Here is a 16168-nt window from a genome sequence, read left to right on the forward strand (position 1 = left end):
ATGGGCTAACAAGAACAGGGAGCTTGAAGTAGAGTTTGAGCAGTGCAGCTCATGTTAGGTGCCTGTCTTCCTTATATCTGACAAGAAGACAAGAAGACAAAATCATTGCTGGCCAGGGGGAAGGCAGTTGAAGAGTCCTCGTTTATGCTTTTTAAAATTCTCTTCTTGGAGCAAAATAAGTATGAAAGGGGGAGCTCCCTCTCCTGGTTGGATCAACCCCTTCCACTGCTGAGCCATCAGCTGGTCTTTCCCAGAGAAATGCATGTGGTACCCTGGGACTCAATCATCTATGGCACATTACACAAGCAGCCAGTGACAGGGTTAGGAGCAAAGCTCAGTGGTCTGCCTCTGTCAGGTCTGACTTCAGTAGACCTAAGCTTCCTGTCTAGTTCTTGAAAATTGTTTTCAAGATCAGCTGCAAGTAACATTTAACAGTCTCAAATGGTTCAACTGCATGCTTACACATCCTTTCTGCACACTTTTGTAGATTTACATACTGTGGGTAAAAATGCAACACAGGACAAAAGGACAACTAGGTCATAAAAGGGTATCTGCACAGTTTTCTTGCACAGGTCTTTGTTAATATCCAGCTCTGACGTTAGTATAATGATGACTAGATGAGTGGTTAGAATTGCCTTGCCTCTCAGTGTTCTGGCTGTGAACTGTGGTTGGTAAACTATACACTAAAATTGTGTGATTCTTTCCAGTATTGACTAGCTCACACTGAGAAAACATGTTTTCAACTAATATAGCTAGAAAGAGAGGTGATAAATTACATAATTAAGTTATTTTAAAAACCTTAAGAAATTAAACAAGAAACAAGACTGCCAGTAACAGATGCAAAAATGAAAATTAGGCCAAAAGCCACATGACTGTATCTGAATTTAAACCATGCCATTATATCATTGATATCCTAATTAGTTTTCTGTGTAAGACTGTAACCGCTTCCCTGATGTCCTTTCTTTCTTTTTAACTGGTTATCTCTGTCTTTGCATATACATTTGAACAATATAAAAATATAAGTAACAGTATTGACTGGCATTATGTGATCAATGTTATGGATTGTTACATTTCAGGGGTCCAACACTGACTCTCCCTCTTCAACACTAATAATTTTGAGACAAAATGCCTGTTTAGTTACAATTCTGCCTTTCACATTTAGATTTGATGCAGGATAAGACAATGTGCTCCAACTTGCAAAGCAAGAGGTTCAGTTGGAAGAGTAAAATCTCAGCTCAGTTGAAGAACTCTGCTATTCTTTGCTAGCTTAGTGTAGTGAGGGTTTTATTCCTGGGATCAATTCCTAATAATGCTGCTGCTCTGATTTTGAAGAAGCAATTTAACTTCTCTGCATTTTTGTTTAATAATCTGTAAAGTTGGACAGACATTGCACTTACTCAGTGTAAAGTCTCTCTAGAGGAAACATGCTATGTCAGCACAATTCATTGCAGTTTTTATTTTCTGCCCTTGCCTGTCAGGTTCACAGTACAAGCAGGCTGGTGCTGGGCTGTTTACTGCAGAAACTATAAACAAGAGACTTTGCTGCAGGCTGTACCAATCATAAAGCTGTAAGTCAGGGATAGTTATGTATGCATTTTGCTGCGTTTGTCGTCTTTTTGTCTTCAGTCCTTCAGGAAGTGAGATAGCAGATTTTGAACAGCCTCTGAGTTTTGCCACTGATCTTTTTTTCCAAAACAGAATCACTGCCTAGGTGAAGGTTGTGAATTCAGTCTTGGTTCTGAGCAGGTGAGCTCATAAACAGTGTTTCTACAGATTACAGTTTCTTGTTTCTTTTTCCTCCTCAAGTAGAAAACTATTACCCTCTATGATAGGCACCACAAATTACTTCCTGACCACTCTGCTTGAGTTAGTGGCAGTTGAACTAGTTCTCTGCACTTTCTGCCTCCTCTAAAATGGGAGTAATTAAGTTTCCTCCCACATACTCAAACCCTGATTCCAATTAGACTAGCTAGACAAGCAAAGTTGTTTCCTACAACTGTGCATTGGCTTAGGCCAAATTGTGCTCTGCTCTAGGGAGACCAGATGTCTTATGTGTCTTTGGTTGATTGAGTCAGTTTCAAAATCTAAGAAGCTTTCTAATACCATGAAGGAAGTATGAGGGATGATTATTCCCCCCCTCCCCCCCCCCCGATTTTCATCTGAAAGACAGAAAACTGTGGCCTCAGAAGTGAGGGAGGAGACACACTCTAGCTCCATCACTATTTTACAGTCATATGACCTGGTTTATGGGGCATGCCCATTCACCATGTGACCCATGCAGGATGCATTTCCTATATGCTTCTTTAAAACAAAAAAAGTGAGAGTCTGGTTATTCTGCCTATTCCGTAGCTAGATTAGTCAGCAATATGAAGTAAAGTAAATAAAAGTGTAGTAAAGACATCTTTCATTCCAAAGGGTAAGATTGCTTTAGTTTTAGTCTCTATTGCTCTGCCACAGAATTCCAAGATTATAGTTCCCTGACACAGTCTCAGAGTAAACCTAGACTTTGCAAGCAGATCCTGTCTCTAACTGCTACTACTATTTTATGGGGATGTTTGCCTCTTCCAATAAGGTGACAGAAAGACCTATTCATCTACTTTTCTAGGTATATTTATTTCTCTGTTTTCAGGAAGAACACTGAATTCCCAGCCACAAAAATGGCTATCAGAAGCAATGGGAATTAAGTTTTCTATTTTAAGCAATATAATGTCCCAGAGAAAATTTCTAGAGATTTCTTAGCAAAGTTTTTTCTCCCAATAAATAGTAACCTGAAAGGTTTTTCTACCTAGACTTGATGTAATGTCTGTTCTTGACCCCTGCTGTATGTACTCTTTTGCTGTCTCCCTGTGGATTGATCTTGAATCATGAAGTTGAGACGTTTTTAATTTACATTCAGAAAAAAAGACTCCGTCTTGCTTCTGATTAGTTGTCAGAGGCCCCTTTAATGCCCCTTTATTTCTGAAGATGGGTATCTGGAACTTTGCAGACACACTCTGATTTATCCTTATGTCATTTATTTGAACGAATTACAAAATACTCTTACAATATGTAGAAAAATTAATTTTACTTAGCGATGAATCAGCCTTAAAGGAGTAATTAACTAAGAGAATTAGCAATTCTATATTGATCTACTTTGCCACTCAATTAAATTACTTGCTAATTCTCATTTTGAGCTTGTGTCTTTCTATTTATGTTGGGACTGTCAATAAAAGCTTACTGAACAGTGTGCCTTTATTATCAATAAAGGTATATTAGCATCACATCTTCCACCTCTGTAGACAGCTCCCTTTGCTCCAGGTGAGGTAAGTGACCCTCAAATGTGGAAGATATTGCCCCTTTAACAGGCTAAACCATGTGCTTTCATCTTCCAAGTCCTATTGCACCTTCCTTCCTGAATAGCTGGTTTCACAATAACGAGAAATACTTTTACATCATCTTAAATGTCCCGTTAAGGGAAAGTTATCAAAGAAGCGTTCTGTTTCTTATGTGCTCTATAGGTTTAAATCTCTTTGTTACTTAAAGCATTTGAGATTTACATTCTCAGTGTATGAATCTTAGTTTATAACAAAGCATTTTCAACTAGTTTTCACTTTTGCAACAAATGTTCAGTACCTTTGTGCACGGGTTAATGAGCATTAGTCACCATTAGTTATTAGTGTTATTATAGTGTTAGTGATCACATTTTTTTAGCAAGAGAATTTCCAAGCTGACTGTTCTTCAAGAAGTTTTGAACGAAACTATTTTAAAGGTTCTTAATTAACCATGGCTTCTCAAAGTTAAATCACTCTTGACAACTGAAATTCGTATGGTTCCGTGCAAAGCAGACTACAGAACTGAAAAGGAAGGTTCATCATTCATAAATTCAGTATGTATGAAAGGCTGGGTGAGTGGAAGGAAACTATGTGGAACTAAAAACACTTTTCAAATTATAAAAATAGATTTTGTTTACTAGAGTAACCAACAAGATCAACACTGCCAATTTTATAATAATGGATGATATTGTCACTACAGAGAGATATCTCTGTTTACGATCTGTTTACTTATTTTGCCTATAGAAATAGAGATTTTTAGTTAGGCTTTAGATTAATTTCCAGGGCAACTGTGAGACTAGCAACATGATGCTGTACTGACATTTGAAAAGTATGAAATATCTCTATTATTTTTAAGTTTATTTATTAAATAGGGAATTTTTCCATGGACCTAAAGGGGAGCATCCTCCCCCCCAAATATCCCTGCATACTTAGTTCACCAACAAATCATTTAAAGGTGAACTTTCAAAGCTTCTTGATTTTGGGTATGGTTTTTAAGCTCTGAAAGTTAACTCCTTAGTCTCTTAGTCTGGTGAAAAATCTTACTAGTCCCAGTGGAACTACCTGCATGTTAATATTTTGATAAGTTCATGCCTCTTTAAAAGGTGCTAAAACATGAGCTGGTCTGAGAATTCTCTTCCTGGCATTTTCTGTTTTACTGTGTCTCACTGCTACGTGGTTTAGGCGCATAGTGCATAGCACATATTAACAGGTAGGTGGTGAATGCAGGGATAAACCCCACAGGCCTGTTCCTCTGGTTGTTTTTAGTAGTGTAAATCATGTGACACTGACTTGAATAATTCAGCTTTCATCTGGTGGCAAACAAATATATTAGTTCATTACTTGTTGATCAAGTCTATTATTCTGTGTTGTTCATTACTACAGTGGTTTTAGGGCTGCCAGTTCCCACAGAGAAAGCTGCAGCCATTAGGTTTATAGGAGTCCTGCCATAGTGAAGCACCTGCCATTTTACATGGATCTGGATAACAGACACCAGAGTGTGGACTAGCCTGGGTTAGTCTATTGGGAGAGCTCTGCTGGAATACAGATATTGGAGATGCATGGATCAAGATCTAGCTCCAGAACAGATCTGCCTAGCAGACATACAGGCGCTGAGGCAGGGAATTACGCTGGATGGGATCAGTTCTTGCAGCACCTGGTTTCTAAGGCAGTCCACTATAATCCTGCTTGGCAATAGAATGTGAGATGAGATGTTTCATGAAAAAATCCCACATATGATGAAGCATCTTCTTTTTTTTCTCTGGAAAATTTCTGACAGTCTTTGCTTAATAGCACATCTGCAGATCCCACATATCAAGATATCACTAGGGTACCGGAATTTGTGGATGGCTTCAGCACAGACTTTCTGCATGGTATGATAGCACTGGCAGATGATCAGAGCTCATGTGTCCTGTCTTCAGGATATCTTCATTTTTATATTTTCAGCTGACTACAAGTTCATTGCATGGCTTAGGAATCCAGAAGAATTGCAAGAATCATAAATTGGCTCAGGTGCCAGTCCTTTATAATCTTGGAGTGCAACCTTTTACAATAAATGTTTTGAACAATTAATGAAATTGATACTAAATGTTGCAGTTGAACAGTAGAGATGCCATGTTAAATATTTTCAAGTCTTTCAATTCTTTCAAAATTATTTCAATTCTGAAAGAGGTTTTGGTATCTATTTTTTCCAGTAATTTACATCTATTTTCCTGGTGGAAACGAGGCTTAGGCAGTCACTTTTATATATATGTGTTTGTGTGCTCCATGTCTCACAATAACATCTGAACTGGTTTGCTGATTCAACAGGACTTCACAGTTACTTTTCAGAGACTGCCTAAGGCTTTATGAAATTTGGAGCCAGATAATGGGAAAAGAGAGGCTAAGATAAAGACAGCAGCGTGAGCCTATGTATCAATAGACAAAAAAAATCTACAGTGGGAGAGATGCCACTGGAAAAATTATGTTTATGGTTCTTGATCAACTCTAAATCCAAAAGAAATGAGACTTCATTAATACCAGTGCTCACGGAAGTGTTGCTTTTCAAAGCAAATTGAGTCTACATTTAAGTTCATGTTTTCATCTAGAAAGTTCATCTTCAGTATTAAACTTCCTTGAACTTTGGTCTGTATTACAGAGGAAATTTTTGTGTAAGCTGCATGTATACTGAATTTTAAAATAGGTAAGTATAGGAGAAATATAGCATTTGAAGTCAACTCTTTATTCAGGTTGCCTAGTATGTGTTTACATTATGCTATTTCATAGAATCATAGAATCACAGAATGCTTTGGATTGGAAGGGACCTTTACAGGTCATCTAGTCCAACCCCCCTGCAAGAGCAGGGACATCTTTAACTAGAGCAGGTTGCTCAGAGCCCTGTCCACAGAATCACAGAATCACAGAATCACAGAATCGTATAGGTTGGAAAAGACCTTTAAGATCATCGAGTCCAACCATAAACCTAACACTACCAAGACCACCACTACACCATGTCCCTAAGCACCTCTTTTAAATACCTCCAAACGTCTTTTAAATACCTCCAGGAATGACGACTCAACCACTTCCCGGGGCAACCTGTTCCAATGCTTGATAAACCTTTCAGTGAAGTAAAATTTCCTAATTTCCAGTCTAAACCTCCCCTGGCGCAACTTGAGGCCATCTCCTCTCGTCCTATCACTTGTCACCTGGGAGAAGAGACCGACCCCCACCTCTCTACAACCTCCTTTCAGGCAGTTGTAGAGAGCAATAAGGTCTCCCCTCAGCCTCCTTTTCTCCAGGCTAAACAACCCCAGTTCCCTCAGCCGCTCCTCATAAGACTTGTGCTCTAGACCCTTCACCAGTTTCGTTGCCCTTCTCTGGACACGCTCCAGCACCTCAATGTCTCTCTTGTAGTGAGGGGCCCAAAACTGAACACAGTATTCAAGGTGTGGCCTGACCAGCCTGACCTTGAATGTTTCCAGGGATGGGGCCTCCACTACCTCTCTGGGCAACCTGTTCCAGTGCCTCAACACCCTCATTGTAAAAAACTTCTTTCTTAAATCCAGTCTAAATCTGCCCTCCCTTAGTTTAAAACCATTGCTCCTTGCCCTGTCACAACAGGACTTGCTAAAAAGTCTGTCACCGTCTTTGCTATAAGCCCTCTTTAAGTACTGGAAGGCTGCTATAAGGTCTCCCCGCAGCCTTCTCTTCTCCAGGCTGAACAACCCCAACTCTCTCAGCCTGTCCTCGTAGGAGAGGTGCTCCAGCTCTCCGATCATTTTCGTGGCCCTCGTCTGGACCCACTCCAACAGGTCCATGTCCTTCTTGTGCTGAGGGCTCCAGAGCTGGAGGCAGTACTCCAGGTGAGGTCTCACTAGAGCAGAGTAGAGCGGCAGAATCACCTCCCTCCACCTGCTGGCCATACTTCTTTTGATGCAGCCCAGGATACGGTTGGCCTTCTGGGCTGCGAGCGCACACTGTTGGCTCATGTCCAGCTTTTCATCCATCAGTACCCCCAAGTCCTTTTCTGCAGGGCTGCTCTCGATCACATCATCCCCCAGCCTGTATTGAAACCGAGGATTGCCCCAGCCCAGGTGTAGGACCCTGCACTTGGCCTTGTTGAACCTCATGAGGTTCACACAGGCCCACTTTTCCAGCTTGTCCAGGTCCTTCCCAGCTTGTCCGTCCTTCTGGCATGTCAGCTGCACCAGTCAGCTTGGAGTCATCTGCAAACTTGCTGAGGGTGCACTTGATCCCAGTGTCTGTGTCATTGATGAAGACATTAAACAGTACTGCTCCCAATACGGACCCCTGAGGGACACCACTTGTCACTGATCTCCATCTGGACATTGAGCCATTGAGCACTACCCTCTGGATGCGACCATCCAACCAATTCCTTATCCACTGAACAGTCCACCCATCAAATCTGTATCTCTCCAATTTAGAGAGAAGGATGTTGTGGGGGACCATGTCAAAGGCTTTACAGAAGTCCAGATAGATGACATCCATTGCTTTTCCCTTGTCCACTGATGTGGTAACTCCCTCAGAGAAAGCCACTAGGTTGGTCAGGCAGAACTTGCCCTTGGTGAAGCCATGTTGGCTGTCTCAAATCACCTCCCTGTCCTTCCTGTGCTTCAGCATAGCTCCAAGGAGGATCTGTTCCATGATCTTCCCAGCCACAGAGGTGAGGCTGACAGGTCGGTAGTTCCCAGGGTCATCCTTTCTACCCTTTTTAAAGATGGGCACAATGTTTCCCTTCTTCCAGTCACCAGGGATTTCACCTGACTGCCATGACTTTTCAAATATCATGGAGAGTGGCTTGGCAGCTACATCAGCCAATTCCCTCAGGACTCTGGGATGCATCTCATCAGGTCCCATAGACATATATGTTCAGGTTCCTCAGGTGGTCACGAACTTGATCTTCCCTTACAGTGGGAGGAGCTTTACCCCCCTGGTCCCCAACATGTTGTTCATTGCCCCGGGAGGGGTGAGGAGAGCGGTTACATCTCATGTTACATTGTTTACAACACAGGAAAATGTGACTTTTTTGGGGAAAGAAAAATGTATCCATCTGGAGTGAGCTAATCTATAGTTTAACTGCCTTTCAAGTCCTACTAAGATTTTAGAAGATAATATAAGTAGAAGTTGATGGTTATCAATGATAAGGGTCTTTTATAAACGCCTCTGGAGAAGGTTACATATAAACCCATTAGACTAGTTCATAAATACATTGCAAAATATAGGGGGTCACATAATCAATGCAAAGGAAGTATAGCTGTAACGTCAAATAATTTTTGGTGTCAAAAGATACACACAAAATATTTTTATGTATGAAAATACTTATTAGACAAAACAACTTGAAGCGGTGGAATAATTGGCACGTATTCAAATTGTGGTTAATTGAATTCTTCATCTGTGGCTTAGAGAGCCACATGGGGTACAGATTCTGCATAGAGGAAGCAATTTTCATTAACAGGATATAATTTAGAATGAGAAAACATATACACTCTGCCTGAAACACAGTTAATAATTAATATGGAATAAATACATAGACATATACTGAGTTACCATATTTCTACCTGTCACTCTTTAGAGTTTCAGCAACTCATTTGCATCCTAAGTAAGTATATTTATTCAGAGAGATGACACTGTAACACTACCTTCAAAAGTGGAAGACCTTTATGTCACAGCATCGAAAATGAGTCATCCTTGTTATTAAAATGGCAAAGTGAGATCAGAATGGTGATTTGATCTCATGCCTACTTCTAAGAAGTTTGCTTGTTTGTGAACTGACACTGTACCATTAAAAAGCTGATAACCAGTTCTCAAATTGATCATTATTTTTGAGGCTGATCAGTTTTTCTCAACTAGAATAGAGAAAATGAAAACCTCTTAAGAAATAATATTATTTCTATTTTGTATTCTAATGATCTACATTTATTATTTGGTCTCTCACATATGCTGTTAATATTGAGATGTGTTTGCATGCAGGAAGCAAGTTATTTGAAGGATAAAGTAAAAAAGAATATCTTGTAGGATGTATGAGAGAAAGTATATGATATCAATGAAGGCAATGGGTGATTGAAAGCCAACAGCTCCAGGTGATCCAGTCTCTGTCAATGGCTTGCTGCATCACTTTAAGCAAGCTGAGTTACACCTAATCTTGGAAACAGTTAGTGCTATTTTGGATAAGAAATTCTGTAAATCAGTATCTGAAAACGTGCTTCTGTTGGTACAAAACCTAGTCATGGCCATAGCTCAGGAAAGGTATAAATGTATTTTTAAATCCAGCTCATTTTGGGACAGTGCTTTGACATGCACACAACTTATGGCTTCAATAAAACTGAAAAGTATTCCTTGAATACTCCCTTGAATCAAGGCTCAAAACTCCAAATCTGTTGCAAGGATTTCAGCTGAACCCTGAAGCAGAAAGGCAGCAATACCTTAGCGGTACTGAACGTAAGCTATGTGCTGGTTCTTAGTCTTCACTGTGAGCTCTGCCTGAGCTGGAATGTGACTATGGGATTTGTTTCTGAGGGCAGGCAGCTCCTGGCTGAATTCTTTGTAGGACTCCAGGGCTTTTTCAGTTGGTTGGTTTTTATAAATTTTTATCTTCCTCTTTCTCCCAATTTGATCACTGAACAAATCTGCTGCATAGATCTCTATATGATGGACTTTTATGCATTAGTATAAGAGTGTGAGAAAAAGAGGTTTTACTTTTCTTGTTGTCTGGATTTCAGTTAGCAGCCATATGTAAGATAAAGACCCCTGAGAAATCACAAAGGTGGGAATAGACAAGAACGCTTTTTAATTTTATTGGGTTTGCCATATTTCTGCCATACTAATTTTATAAACCACAGTGCTATTTAATATTACTGAATTGTAGGGCTATACTTCATATTTCCATCTCTTTTTAATAACAGGTGGTAACAATATTGGCAAACATGTCTGTCTTGGACCAGTGTGCTTCTGAAATCATGCAAGGAAATGGTATGTATTTTAGCTGAATTATATTCTGTATTTGTTTGTGGAGAATGTGGGTAGAAGGGAAAGGAGTGGTTACAAGGTAAAGGAGAAAGGCTTCACTAATAAGACTTGATTTTGCATCCTGTCTCTGCTGGATATTGCACATTGCTGCAGGGTGCAAAATGAGTCCTCGGGATGGTTCTATGTAACTGAAATAAATTACCACTGCTTTAGAAAACTTTGCATGCATGACCATATTGCTGATGTTCTCTGTGTGTGTGACTTATTCATAGATACAAAGCAAGATAGTACAAAGTGTTTCAACAACCTTTAATCTGGTAATTACATTGTATAAGGTGGCAATTCTTACACATTGAAAGACATAATCTGACACTGAGCCATGCATACCTGCATTTTGTGTCGCTTTTTTCACAGGTATTCAGAAGTATTATAAATTTTGAAGCATTACGTTTTTATTACTAAACAGCAGTTGCCATTTTTTTTCCACATTTCTTTAAATATCATATTATGAGAGATTCATTATGTTGAAAAATCCCTAGGTATTATAGGCCCACCAGAAATCTGAGAAGTCAGGGTAATAATTTTGTGGATAAGGATACAGGAAGATGTAACTGCCTTATTAATACAGCTACCAGCAAATTCATGGCCAAGCAATTGTAAGCTTTTTTTTTTTTGGCGGGGAGGGAGATATGAAATTACAGTGAAGCTTCACATATATTGCTTTTTCTGTCCTAGGAATATCCCTTCCACACTTTTTAAATTACGGTTTGGATAGGAATGGTTTGCGTTTGGATCCATTTGAATCTCAGACATGGCTGATTGTAGGTGGGAGAAGGGGTTTCAGCATCTACACAGAAGCGGGTCTTGAAATAGAATTGGCCAATTCCTGTGTAATATTGAATGTAGACGTTCCTTGCATTTCAGTGGAAAATTTGAGCTCTGTGCGCACAAATAGGACTGGCAAGGATCAGGCACAACTACTTTGCTTGATGTGATGCATGTGTGTACAGAGGTAGCATGCATTTGATGCCCTTGCTAAGGTGGATAGGTGTTGCAGTGTGAGACGAAATGGCAATGTGGAGGTTGAATGGATGTGGATACCGAAGCAATTTAATCACAGATATATGCAATTTTACAAATTACCTGACTTCCCTGTCCCATGTAGACGACAGTGCAGTGAGGGGGAGGAGCAAGGCAGGTTAGCATGGTGGTTTCTTATATGACCTTCTTGTTGCATGGGAGGGATGGGGCAGTGCCAGAGAAAGGTTGGTTAGGTCCACGTGGTGGTTCCTGCCATGCTCCTGGTCCAAGCTCCCTGTGTTCCTGGAGGTTGGAGAGTTGGTCCTGGACCTCTTGGTGCAGGCACATGGGGTTTCCCTACCCAGAGTCTTTTCTAGAAACTCTTGGTAAGACCCTGACAATTCCCAGGACCCTAGGTGTCTGTAATTATAGGATTGGGTAGAGAACACCCTGCTGATGATTTGTCTGTTTGACTTGTGCTGTTTTCTGATTTGCTGTTGTTAGCACTCACAATCCACATATGCCCTGAAAGGTTTTGCACTCCTTTATGATCAACAGATCGGTTATGTAGTTTGGCTATCTATTTTCTTGAGAACACGAAAACCTGTTTTGTTGTTTGGGACAGGTGTTTGATCATATTTCATCTACTTTTACTACAGCAGAAACTTGATTGAAGTTCATGAAATTATACTAACAGCTATGCCAACTAGGCCTAACTCATGCTAGATACTACAGTAGGTGGAGATGTACGTGTGGATTGTCAAGTGCAATGTGATGAAGTAAAGTTTGTGTATACACTCAGTTCACACAGAAGCATTTGCCCCCAGGCTTTTGAGAAGGGTCGACACTCATCTTGTGTATAAAGGCTTTTTGTGTCTGCCTAATGTAATAATCAGATGCTGGTCAGAAGCCAGATTCACAAACTGAGAATGGTCTTTGAATCCTGGAGAGTTTAGATACCTTTTCTTCTCAACTTTGACTTTTTTGTATGTTGATTGATTATTATCTAGCTGCATGATTCTGATGCTAATTCTCTTAATTATTTATGCAAATGTTCTAACAGTTAAAATCCTCTAATGCTACCTGAAGTAATCTGAATGCCTAATAGCATTTGGAGTCTAATAGCACATAATTGTCCTTACTTTTAAAATAATCTAGAAAATAGAAATCAGTACAGTTTTATTTGGTTTTGTGCTGCTACAATAAGAATATCAGCTCCTACAGGCAAGAATAAGTTAATGAAACCATTTTGACATGGATGACACTGTCTCTTCTGAAGTGAAGAGTTAGTCACACAGTAAACTTCAAGAGGCAGAATTTCATCATTTCCCTTGTTAAAGGATTCCCCATTCTAAAATACCCTTAAACAATTTGAGATGGGAACTTTTAAAGGCTTGCTTAAAAATACATAAACTGAAAAAAAAGTTTTACTTTCCTTTAATTCAACGCAAAACTTAATGTAGAGACCTGAAATATGTCACTACAGGTTTTTAGGTTAGTGATTACCTTCAGGTTAGCTTAGAAGCAAATAAAGAATTGCATTTAGTTTGACTGAAATAAATTTGTGAAATCTAAAATACCAACTTGTAGAGGTGTCGAGAAGTTGGAGGAGGGGAAGAGTTAGTGCACCTTCTGGGTCCAGAAGTTCTGTAGCTTCCTAGTGAAGACAAACTTATGCACAGATCAGATGTGCCTGAATGCTGATGGCCAAATTGCAGTCCACATTTATGCATTCTTCATGCCCTATTTGGGCAGTGATTGGTCTGTATTTACCGAGCTTGCTTTTTCCCTTTACTTTTTTGGACCGAGTTTTTTGTTGGAGAGAGGATAACAATGGCTCTTACATCCTTCTAGGTGTTCAACTTTTAATGGAAATGCTCTTTGAGAGATCATCTTCAGGAAATTCAGCAGAAGTTGCTGCTTGTGAGCGAGTCCAACAGAAATCTGCAGTTACGCTGGCACGACTCAGCCGAGATCCTAAAGTGGCAGATGCAGCCATAAAACTCAGCTGTAAGGATGTATCACTAGCTTAATGGCAGACTGAAAAAGAGGGATGAACTACCAGTCATGGAGAGCTCTTTTTAATTTTTAGCCTCACTTGGTACACTTTATGGAATAGGTTCCCTATACAGTCTGTCCAGAGAGTGACTGAGGAGGTTGTGCTAAATGAACCTCTGGCCCATTTCCCAGAAGAACCTGAGGTGCAGCATCCACTCAACACATAGCTGTGGCAGACTGTGCCAACTGACAGTGCTGTCTCCTCCATTCCTTTATTTAAACCCTTGTGCAGGATCTGTCAGTGGACAGAAAACTTGGACCCCTGCAGATTCAGATGTGATGAATCTAATGGGAAGCAACATGTTCTTTTGGCTGGAGCTTTTTAAGGGCATGTGGGAGGATTGATAGGGAGGTCACAACGGAGGTCACAGTTTCCACCCTGAAACAGCAATAGTGGGTAAAAACAATGCGTTTGTTTGTTTATGCTTTACAACTATTAATTATGACTGCTCTGAACTGCATAGCTCCATGGACAGTCCCTTAAGTATTTGCATATCATCTTTGCATTAGAGATCATATCTACTAAGGAAGATAAATATGAACCATCAAAAAAAAGACCTCATCTCAAAATAAGGAGTTTGTTTTTCTAAATTATTTCTCCTGATACTCTTTTGTGCACTCAGGTATTCCTCGCCTAATTAAACTTTGCAGATCACCAACTGAAAGAAATAACAGTGATTCTGTTTTAGTGGCATGTCTGGTAGGTACATTTTAATCTTTCTTTCATGCTTATCCTGAAAAATGCAGAAAAAGCAGCCCTTTGGATTTCAAAATGCATAAGTATTGCAGGAATGTTTTAATTCATGCCAGGGTCTCCTGCTTTTCCCCTTAAGCATAATCCTGTACAGTGTCAATTATTTATCCTCTGGTTGAAGATTTAAGCACATAGGGAAAAATGGCTTCATCTTCACATTATTGAGCACTAAAAAATTTCACTGGAAGACTTCAGAGTTTAAGGTTTCAGTAATTCTTAAATTTCATTCTCTGATGATGCTATGTTTGCTGAAATGAGCCTTGAATCACAGAGGTAGCAGCCCTTTACCTGCACACACACATATGTATGGAAATATTTATGTAAAGTGGCCAAAGAAAGGAAAGGAGATTTCTTGTTTTCACTGCAATCCATTTTTTTCTATTTGAGTCTCTAAGACAATATAGTGTCCAGCCAAGGAGTGGCCAACAGAAGGTTAACACTTTCTCTGCCTAGGAGAAAGATCCCAGCTCCTGGCCTGGCTCTCCATGGACTGTGAGCCCCAGCCAACTCTTGGAGTTGAGTAATTTCACCTAGCATTCTGTGAGAGGAAAGTGCCCTGGGGACATGGGTGATCTACAGTTAGAAGACAGGTTTCAATGAATGAAGACTGAAGAATATTGTTTGACAGTGCTTTTTAGTATTAATGTTATTTTAAATGTAAAAGTAAAACTTGGTTATTGCAGCTTTGCTTAACAGCTAGCTTTGCACCAGCACAGAAGAAGTTTTGTTCATTTAAGCAGGACTCATTCAGGATGAAGAGAGTATGAATGTGAACATAAGAAATGCTGTGATTATTCTTCATACATGCTGAGAAGGCTTGTTAATCTTCTATGGCTAGAGCAGAGGCCACAGAGTGATGGCAGCAAACTGACTGTGATTTTTCTGTCTCATTGAAGTTGTTGCTGCACATTCCTTGAATTCATGCCTATAGCTTGAGATACTACCTGCCTGTCCGTCTCAGCAATTCTGCTTCTCCTGATATTTTAGTAACTGCCTGATGACACTTTCTGATAAACATTTGGCAAAAGTATTGTCCTTGAGACATAAGCTGCTTCAGGCTCTGATAGGTATTGTCACTAAAGTCTGAGGGCTTGTACTGTTTGGTATTTTTAGGCTGGTTGTTTACTTTTTGTGTATTTTGAAGCAGGCGATTAACTCTTGTGTTAGTGCTGCATTGACAAACAGCACAGAGATAAGCTGGTCACAACTATCAGACCTTACTAATAGAAGACAATTTTTGTTCTTGAGGAAAGCCAGCCTGCTTTCCAGTTGCATGTGTCGTGTCAGGTTGCTAGAAGGTATGTAATTGTTGTGTATTTTTCTCCAGTGAGAAAAACAAGTAACTTCTTAGAAGGGAAGAGTTTATGAAGATAATAGTAACATTAATGCAATTTTTATTGTGCAGCCTCATAACAGGAACAACTGGCAGTTTTATGTGTTCCTAAATGGTTTGAAATGTACGGCTTCTTTCTACTATACTAGTATCTAAAAGATTTCTGTTATGGGCATTGCATAAAACTAGAGATAGTTATAATGCATTCCTGCAATGAAGACTTTGTCAAACCTTAACAGTATTACAATTGTGTTGTTTTGTTTTTCTAGGCAGCCTTACGGAGACTAGCAATTATGAGTCCTGATGGACTTGAAGATTCAGATTTTCAGCAGCTAGTAAAGCCCAGACTTGTGGATTCCTTTCTGCTATGCACAAATATGGAAGAGAGCTTTGTATAAATGTGAGCCAAAAACCTTTGAAAAATAATCAAGATGATAGGTATACAATAAGATAATACATATGCAATTTTATTTAGTCTTAGTCCTATTGTTATTTATGACTTATTTATTTTAAAACCATGAACATGTGGTTTGTAGGAGCAAAGAAACAGAATGACCAAACTTGTTTCAGTGGTTTGCAAATGTAATTTTTTATTTTATTTTCCTGCCAAGACACGTCAACAGACCTTATCACTGCGATCTAACAAAATGTTGTTGTCTTGTTTAATATAGTTGAATCAAGGTAACGAAGCCAAGAATTTGGTGCTCTGATGTTAAATGCTTCTAATAA

The 16168-nt window shown here is 39.5% G+C and overlaps 1 protein-coding gene across 1 annotated transcript in view; it reads left to right on the plus strand.

The window, feature by feature from the left end:
* The window catches only part of INSC (INSC spindle orientation adaptor protein), a 106014-nt gene extending 90177 nt beyond the window's left edge, over positions 1–15837 (plus strand). The window contains exons 9-12 of the mRNA XM_072865136.1: positions 10211–10277; positions 13149–13304; positions 13976–14052; positions 15709–15837. Of these exons, the coding sequence (XP_072721237.1) occupies positions 10211–10277; positions 13149–13304; positions 13976–14052; positions 15709–15837 (429 nt within the window). The remainder of the gene's footprint in view (positions 1–10210; positions 10278–13148; positions 13305–13975; positions 14053–15708) is intronic.
* The last annotated feature ends 331 nt before the right edge of the window (positions 15838–16168 follow it).

The sequence above is a fragment of the Ciconia boyciana genome, chromosome 6 (assembly GCF_034638445.1).
Source record: "Ciconia boyciana chromosome 6, ASM3463844v1, whole genome shotgun sequence".
Taxonomy (NCBI): Eukaryota; Metazoa; Chordata; class Aves; order Ciconiiformes; family Ciconiidae; genus Ciconia; species Ciconia boyciana.